Source organism: Saccoglossus kowalevskii, chromosome 15 (genome assembly GCF_978046115.1).
Source record: "Saccoglossus kowalevskii chromosome 15, keSacKowa6.1, whole genome shotgun sequence".
Taxonomy (NCBI): Eukaryota; Metazoa; Hemichordata; class Enteropneusta; family Harrimaniidae; genus Saccoglossus; species Saccoglossus kowalevskii.
The window spans coordinates 27,078,203-27,087,900 of NC_140655.1; the positions used below are offsets into that span (position 1 = coordinate 27,078,203).

Below are 9,698 nucleotides of genomic sequence, written 5' to 3' on the forward strand. Positions count from 1 at the left end.
TTGAACTTGCGATCTTTGAGTTCCCAGCGCACTGTCTTGTCCACTGTACCACGAGTGTCTTCACACAGGAGTTAGGATTTAAGTCCTATTCATAGGAGCACTGTCTTCACTAGCATTCAAAAATCTAACTAAACATACTGGATTCGAACCAGCGATCGCTCACATTGCTGACATAGTACAAATCAACTGAGCTATGTGGATAGTCATGCAAATTAAATATTTTGTTGTCATATTTAGCTTTATTGTCAAATGGTGTTTGCGAGAAAAAGATGGGCAGGCAAGGGAATTGAACCCAGGTCCTCCGGATCACTATGTAGAGAACTGACCCACAAGACCACAATGGATTGATTGGATGTGTTTGCATTTGATAAGACTATATAGTGTGTATATATATAGAAATACAACATATTTCTATTATTGAGTTACAATTGTCCAAAAAATTGCCAATTTTGTGTTTTTACTTGTGTAAACTATATGCATGCCATAGCCCGTTAGTGTACATCTTGCCAATTGGGTGTTTGCCATTTGCGTTGCCCATACCTGACCCGACCCTAACCCTAATGCCAAGACACGTTCCTGTTAATAATTCCGTTGCCCATACCTGACCCGACCCTAAACCTAATGCCAAGACACGTTCCTGTTTATAATTGCTCAATAATGATACTCTGTTGTGCACTGTCTGCGGGTAAGTTGCATTGATGTCAACTGATTAAACAAGTCGCATTTACTGGTAAGTAATTTCCACTATTAACAAGTGGTTAAATTGTGACAATAAATGTGTGGACAAATATTTGAGATTAATTTTGGTGTAGACAACTCTCGTTTAATTATTTTACACCATTACAAGTTGTTAAATTGAAAGAATAAATGTGCGGACAAATATTTTAGACTTATTTTGGTGTAGACAGCTCTCGTTTAATTATTTTACACCATTCCATGTTGTTAAATTGAGAGAATAAATGTATGGACAAATATTTTAGACTTATTTTGGTGTAGACAGCTCTCGTTTAATTATTTTACACCATTACAAGTTGTTAAATTGAGAGAATAAGTGTGCGGACAAATATTTTAGACTTATTTTGGTGTAGACAGCTCTCGTTTGATTAATTCCCACAATTACAAGTTGTTAAATTGAGAGAATAAATGTGCGGACAAATATTTTAGACTTATTTTGGTGTAGACAGCTCTCGTTTAATTATTTTACACCATTACAAGTTGTTAAATTGAGAGAATAAATGTGCGGACAAATATTTTAGACTTATTTTGGTGTAGACAGCTCTCGTTTAATTATTTTACACCATTACAAGTTGTTAAATTGAGAGAATAAATGTGCGGACAAATATTTGAGACTTATTTTGGTGTAGACAGCTCTCGTTTAATTATTTTACACCATTACAAGTTGTTAAATTGAGAGAATAAATGTATAGACAAATATTTGAGACTTATTTTGGTGTAGACAGCTCTCGTTTAATTATTTTACACAATTACAAGTTGTTAAATTGAGAGAATAAATGTGCGGACAAATATTTTAGACTTATTTTGGTGTAGACAACTCTCATTTAATAATTTTACACCATTACAAGTTGTTAAATTGAGAGAATAAATGTATGGACAAGTATTTGAAACTTATTTTGGTGTAGACAACTCTCATTTGATTAATTCCAACAATTACAAGTTCTTAAATTGACAGAATGAATGTATGGACAAATATTGACCATTATATTTGTGAGTAAATACCTGTTGTTTAATTAATTTCCACCTCTACAAGGTTGAGAGAATAAATGTGTCGACAAATATTTGATACTTATTTAGGTGTAAGAACTCGTGTTTGACCAACTTCCACCATTGCAAGTTGTTAAAATAATGAAATAAATATACTGGTATCATTGGATATTTGATTTAATTGTGAAACTTTCTAACAAAATGTTAACTGCTGGCTTCGAACTCTCAATCAACAATTCCGCAGACACGGTATAAATTCAACAACACCACAGAAGATATTCGTCTGTTGACTGAATTGTTTTCGTAATATAGGGAACGCCATCGACACTTTAACAAAACTTACCTTGACTTGGGTCTTGTTTATCTCTTGTCACAATCTGGAAACTGTTGAACAAATTGCGCGTCGTCCAGTTTAAGACGTTAGTTATTTTATTATTTATTCATTCAGTTTTGTATGATGGAGTTTTGTGAGGTTTATTATTTTTTTGCGACGTTCTTTGTTTACTTGTTTACGGTTTGAGAGATTTCAGTTTATTTGATTTACGTTTTTACGGTAGCTCTGAGCGGGACTCGAACCCACTGTCTTTTCAAGCTAATTTTGTTTTATTTTGATGGCACGCTTGTGTACCACGCCACGACGTTGGTCGTTAAGTGGTGTTCATTTTTCTAACTACTCCAGTGTTCCGATGAGTTGAACGGAAAAGCCAAAACGATTGCTGGTTTCTGATTGCTTCGGTTCTGGTGAGTGTGTATCTAGTGTGATTCGAACCCATGTCGTTTGTATTGGGCGTTTTTTTATTTCCCATGTTAGCTACGCCGTAATATGCAACCACTTCCCCGTTTTATTGTGATTTTGAGTGTTTAATGATGTCTTCCTCACCCGTCACGCCATGACCCAGTTTCAACCACACGGCCATTTTGCAACACAGTTCGTGACCCTCGGCGTCACCCGACTGACTATATGAGCGTTCTGTTCAACTGTTAAGCTAGGATTTATTACCGTTATTATCATTATATTGTCACGTGATTTGTTTTACCTTATGTGTAATGTCTTAAGTATCTTTATTGTAATTTGTATATACCAATTCGTATATACCGAGGAAACGACCCCGATTGAAGGTCATGTATTTTATGACGTCACCAATTCGTGTGTAGGTACTGCTTCTAGATCTGTGCCCTGTATTATTATTATTATTGGCAGAGCTCCAGAAGGAGTACCTACACTTTATGCAAATTTTTTAAAATTATGCTAATTTATTCATGACGTAGCAGTTTCTGTGCTCATGAATATTCATTAATTTGTGGCTCAATACATTTTAAAAGGGGCGATATATTATTTTGGGGGGAAGAGTTAGAAAGAGGGATTAGCAATCCTTAGGGGGTCAATACAAAAGAAGGGACCCATTTGGAGAGCAGCCATGCTCCTCGTGTCTGTTGTTGCACGTGACCTACAGCTGTCAACAGTGTTCGTTCTTCGACTGTGTTCGTTCTTCGACGACTTCGACTGGCTTCCATGTGGGGTAGTATTCTTGTGTTCTGTTTTCCTGACTTGAGTTTTTGAAACCGCTGTTTATGTTTTTAACGTCTTTCATGTCTTTTGTAGGAGCGTCCAATCCGTGATTCGAACTTGCGATCTTTGAGTTCCCAGCGCACTGTCTTGTCCACTGTACCACGAGTGTCTTCACACAGGAGTTTGGATTTAAGTCCTACTCATAGGAGCACTGTCTTCACTAGCATTCAAAAATCTAACTAAACATACTGGATTCGAACCAGCGATCGCTCACATTGCTGACATAGTACAAATCAACTGAGCTATGTGGGTAGTCATGCAAATTAAATAATTTGTTGTCATATTTAGCTTTATTGCCAAATGGTGTTTGCGAGAAAAAGATGGGCAGGCAAGGGAATTGAACCCAGGTCCTCCTGATCACTATGTAAAGAACTGACCCACAAGACCACAATGGATTAACTGGATGTGTTTGCATTTGATAAGACTATATAGTGTGTATATATATAGAAATACAACATATTTCTATTATTGAGTTACAATTGTCCAAAAAAATTGCCAATTTTGTGTTTTTACTTGTGTAAACTATATGCATGCCATAACCCGTTAGTGTACATCTTGCCAATTGGGTGTTTGCCATTTGCGTTGCCCATACCTGACCCGACCCTAACCCTAATGTCAAGACACGTTCCTGTTAATAATTCCGTTGCCCATACCTGACCCGACCCTAACCCTAATGCCAAGACACGTTCCTGTTTATAATTGCTCAATAATGATACTCTGTTGTGCACTGTCTGCGGGTACTGTAAAATGACTAATTTTCATTGGGTTTAATTTTCACTGATTTACCATTTCAGGCATATTAAGTGGGTTTTAAATTCACGGTTTCGTCATTTAGATAATGTGTTCTATGCTAAATTGTACATATTCACTGTGTTTTAATTTAGCGCATTTTCCAGTCAGCGAAATAAGCTAAATTAAAACCCAGTGAATAATTACCCCATTTACAGTAAGTTGCATTGATGTCAACTGATTAAACAAGTCGCATTTAAGTAATTTCCACTATTAACAAGTGGTTAAATTGTGACAATAAATGTGTGGACAAATATTTGAGATTAATTTTGGTGTAGACAACTCTCGTTTAATTATTTTACACCATTACAAGTTGTTAAATTGAGAGAATAAATGTCTCAACAAATATTAAATACTTAGTTTGATGTAAACAACTCACGTTTGATTAATTCCCACAATTTCAGGTTGTTAAATTGAAAGAATAAATGTGCGGACAAATATTTTAGACTTATTTTGGTGTAGACAGCTCTCGTTTAATTATTTTACACAATTCCAAGTTGTTAAATTGAGAGAATAAATGTATGGACAAATATTTTAGACTTATTTTGGTGTAGACAGCTATCGTTTAATTATTTTACACCATTACAAGTTGTTAAAATGAGAGAATAAATGTGCGGACAAATATTTTAGACTTATTTTGGTGTAGACAACTCTCGTTTAATTATTTTACACCATTACAAGTTGTTAACGTGAGAGAATAAATGTATGGACAAATATTTTAGACTTATTTTGGTGTCTACAGCTCTCGTTTAATTATTTTACACCATTACAAGTTGTTAAATTGAGAGAATAAATGTGCGGACAAATATTTTAGACTTATTTTGGTGTAGACAACTCTCGTTTAATAATTTTACACCATTACAAGTTGTTAAATTGAGAGAATAAATGTATGGACAAGTATTTGAAACTTATTTTGGTGTAGACAACTCTCATTTGATTAATTCCAACAATTACAAGTTCTTAAATTGACAGAATGAATGTATGGACAAATATTGACCATTATATTTGTGAGTAAATACCTGTTGTTTAATTAATTTCCACCTCTACAAGGTTGAGAGAATAAATGTGTCGACAAATATTTGATACTTATTTAGGTGTAAGAACTCGTGTTTGACCAACTTCCACCATTGCAAGTTGTTAAAATAATGAAATAAATATACTGGTATCATTGGATATTTGATTTAATTGTGAAACTTTCTAACAAAATGTTAACTGCTGGCTTCGAACCCTCAATCAACAATTCCGCAGACACGGTATAAATTCCACAACACCACAGAAGATATTCGTCTGTTGCCTGAATTGTTTTCGTAATATAGGGAACGCCATCGACACTTTAACAAAACTTACCTTGACTTGGGTCTTGTTTATCTCTTGTCACAATCTGGAAACTGTTGAACAAATTGCGCGTCGTCCAGTTTAAGACGTTAGTTATTTTATTATTTATTCATTCAGTTTTGTATGGTGGAGCTTTGTGAGGTTTATTATTTTTTTGCGACGTTCTTTGTTTACTTGTTTACGGTTTGAGAGATTTCAGTTTATTTGATTTACGTTTTTACGGTAGCTCTGAGCGGGACTCGAACCCACTGTCTTTTCAAGCTAATTTTGTTTTATTTTGATGGCACGCTTGTGTACCACGCCACGACGTTGGTCGTTAAGTGGTGTTCATTTTTCTAACTACTCCAGTGTTCCGATGAGTTGAACGGAAAAGCCAAAACGATTGCTGGTTTCTGATTGCTTCGGTTCTGGTGAGTGTGTATCTAGTGTGATTCGAACCCATGTCGTTTGTATTGGGCGTTTTTTTATTTCCCATGTTGGCTACGCCGTAATATGCAACCAGTTCCCCGTTTTATTGTGATTTTGAGTGTTTAATGATGTCTTCCTCACCCGTCACGCCATGACCCAGTTTCAACCACACGGCCATTTTGCAACACAGTTCGTGACCCTCGGCGTCACCCGACTGACTATATGAGCGTTCTGTTCAACTGTTAAGCTAGGATTTATTACCGTTATTATCATTATATTGTCACGTGATTTGTTTTACCTTATGTGTAATGTCTTAAGTATCTTTATTGTAATTTGTATATACCAATTCGTATATACCGAGGAAACGACCCCGATTGAAGGTCATGTATTTTATGACGTCACCAATTCGTGTGTAGGTACTGCTTCTAGATCTGTGCCTTATTATTAGTCTAGTGACAATAACATTTCGTATTTAAACACGTTTAAAAATAACCCAAAGCCCACCACATCATCAGTGAGCTTGGGAAGGGTCGCTACAAGATTCACACCTAATCCCAATTCACATTCCAGTAATACAAATACAGTTTATAGCAGTTGCAAACGAGGATACGATTTCTATAAAGTTCATACATAAGGGATATGGTTGGTTTTCGTCGTGTACACATGTGCAAATCGCAAAGCATTGAAGACCGGGTCGAGAGTTCGGGAGCGTTCGACCCGGTGTACACACTTCTGATAATTAGACGAATTACACATGGTTAACGATCAAACATTCAACACTGGAAAATTCAAAGATGTGGACGACTTCGTTAAAATGTGAGTGGATATTTACCTTGGTTTCTTTCGGATATCGGACCAGCCGCCATTTTCAAACAACGCTGACGCCGATGTTAGTCTCGCTTTCGAATGTGGATTCGGATTCGTTTGTACGTTCGTGTGACTGAATGAAATTCTATGTTTATCGGCTTTCCTTTGCTAGTATATGTAAAAAGAATAGTACAAATATGCCATCACATCGGTATTCGCCGTTGGTAGAATTATACATGTAAATACGTTATTGTGGGGGGGAAATCGAATCACTGTGAATCTATACCGAACTGGAACACAAAAGCACTAACCTAGAGGGACCTAATACGCGTGGTGTACGTTTTTTATTTGAGACCTCCTAACCTAATGAGTTTTGAATTAAATGTGAATGAGCTGCGTACTAGTATTTTACACGCGTTGTATACGTATACGTCACTATGAGTCCCATATCGAACAGGACGCGACACGACGTCTGCCGCCCTTTAAGAAACAAAGACAACTAACTATATGTTTCAATGTAAAGAGTCAAACACTGACTAACAATGTCAAAATGTATTATCAAAGTACGTGTGAAAGGACTAATTTCACAATCAAAATACTAGTAGTTTAGTCTAATGTTGCTATTTTTATTATACATTTTTACTTAATACATTACTAATGTTTTCAATATTTCAACTTCATTGATGTTCATAAAAAATTGTAATATTTTCTTTACGGTGTCAATAAAGTACTATTCTACATCATAACAGAATGCGAGCTTACACATCTGTCTGTGGTAAGAAAAAGAAGTTTTTTTCGTTTATACATTTTGTCACGACAATGTTCATTGCAAAGTTTTTATTGTCATATGTTATTTCACAAGTTCATAAGATGTGTTCGTTGCTCGGGTATAATATTTAATCAAGACATTTGTCGTTTGATAAATACATCTATTGAAAATTGAGTCAATTCTCCGTATATTCCAATTATAGGAATGTTTTTCTCACACTTGGATGAATCGTAAAAAGTGTAGTTGAACACGTCAGACTTGCAAGAACCGTCGTCTCCCCAAATATCACTGTCGTATACTAGTAATGTTGTAATTAATTTATTAAAGAGGGACGACATTGTAGATTAGATTTATTGCAAAACTTTACATCGCTTTATGTTCCCTTCAAATAGCATTCTTGAATTTGCAATATCACACGGCCTCCGCCTGTTTTCTCCGCAATGTTTAATTTGCACAAGTCTCAAAAAACACCAAACAATATATGGGCCAATACATTGGATCCGACAAGTTCTGAACAATAGTTTACATGTACAAATGTATTTTATAATATTAAGAGATCTTGCCTTTCTCTGTGACAGATCTAAAAACACTATTAGTCTTATGACACATGTAATGTTTTTTGCAATAGGGCAACTACAGAAATATCTGTTCCCGCGGTTCGATTGTATAGAGGGAAATCACGGTCTTCAATGTTACGGTGACAGTAATTGATGAGATGGGTGGGGCATTCAGATATGGAATAGCGGGAAGCAGTAGGAAGTTAGTCAGTCTAGTCAGCAACAACAGCAAAAGTATAGGGTTTGGGTTTGTACCTCTGGTTTGTCCTGGGTGGCGGACATAGGATAACAAGGATATCGCAAATAGTAACAGCCCACCCTGGTAGAACGTGCAATGTAACATTTTTTTTCTGTCCACGTCTGTAAAAAAAGCTGACTCATTTCATACATCATTATTATTATTGAATGAATGAAGTGTAATAGAATTTATTTAATGGAATGAGAGTATAGTGAAGACCAGCGATAAATCACGGTTAAGACGGGCGCATAGTACGTTCCCAGAGGACGTTGTATTCCTTGCAAAACCTTTGAAGTTGTTCAGAATTAGTCAAAAAGAATGGCTAATTAGCATAAAGTATTTGTTATCTTGCTGATAGTTTGTATCTCAAACCACTAAATTAGCAACTTCGAAACTACATTCGATCAATCATGATGACAAGAGAAGATCGATGTGAGTTACGCCCTCACCAACAATTAGACGTATTGCGCAGTGAACCCGTCGGCGAGGGCGCAATCACAAACACGCATATCCAAACCATGTATCCAAACATAGACCCTAAAAATCATCAATCATCCAAACTTGTGACTGCAACCCCGAAGTCAGTGTGAATGAAAAGGATAGGACAGTTTGGTACAAGCATATGTGATTGTGGGAATAGGTGGACAATATTGTTTTTTAGATCAATATTGGCCAATATAAACCCTGGGAGGGGAGATGATTTTCTTTTTAAATTTTCTCCTTTCATTTTTTTTATAATCTATACCCCATAGTTTATAGTGGTAAAAACTGTTATTGAAACACTAGTCTGAAATTATGCAGTGATGGATGTAAGGGACAATTATAACTTAATCATGACATTGCAAATATTACCCATATAGTTACTATTATAGTTAACTAGAGTGACATCTTGGTCAATCGCAATAAAAACATGCATAGTTTAAATTCAATTTGAAATAATTAAACAATAAATGTGAAGTAACTCATCAGTTGTTATTAAAGTGGTTTCCATTTCTGAAAATTAGCTACAAGTACAAGTCGAACTGACAACATCATAATTGAACACACAGGTTTAATTTTAAAAAAAATATAAAAATAAAGTATGTCCACCTTCTAAAAGCAATTCTATGTCTCTACAGGCTGGGCTACTCAAAGGCTCTCGTTCAGGAAACTGTGAGGGCGCCAGTCATATGAAAAGTGTTTATTGTCAGCAAATACTATGACCCTGATGTACGGGTAAATTATAAGCCCCTCATTAAAACTAAATTCTAAATAATCAGTTTTTTCCTTGTGTCACTGACTTCAGTTTTCAACAGAAACTGAGTTTACTAAATAGCAACTGTATGTATTTTGCATCAGGTGTAGAACAGCTGGTGTCATAATTGTTGAACTTCCTGACCCATGTAAAACCTACTATTACAACTTTTAATATCAGTTCACACCAATTAGTTTGAAGCAGTCAGGTTATGTCATCATGATCTGTCCTCTCCAGAAACAGACTTCAGAGGCCAGTGGAAGATTGGT

At 35.7% G+C, this 9,698-nt stretch overlaps 1 protein-coding gene across 1 annotated transcript in view; it reads right to left on the reverse strand.

The window, feature by feature from the left end:
- Positions 1 to 6,920, reverse strand: part of LOC100369506 (splicing factor 3B subunit 4-like) — a 29,679-nt gene extending 22,759 nt beyond the window's left edge. Inside the window, exon 1 of the mRNA XM_002732384.4 lies at positions 6,657 to 6,920. Coding sequence (XP_002732430.1) covers positions 6,657 to 6,690 — 34 coding nt within the window. The 5' untranslated portion in view covers positions 6,691 to 6,920. The remainder of the gene's footprint in view (positions 1 to 6,656) is intronic.
- Between the last annotated feature and the right edge of the window lie 2,778 nt (positions 6,921 to 9,698).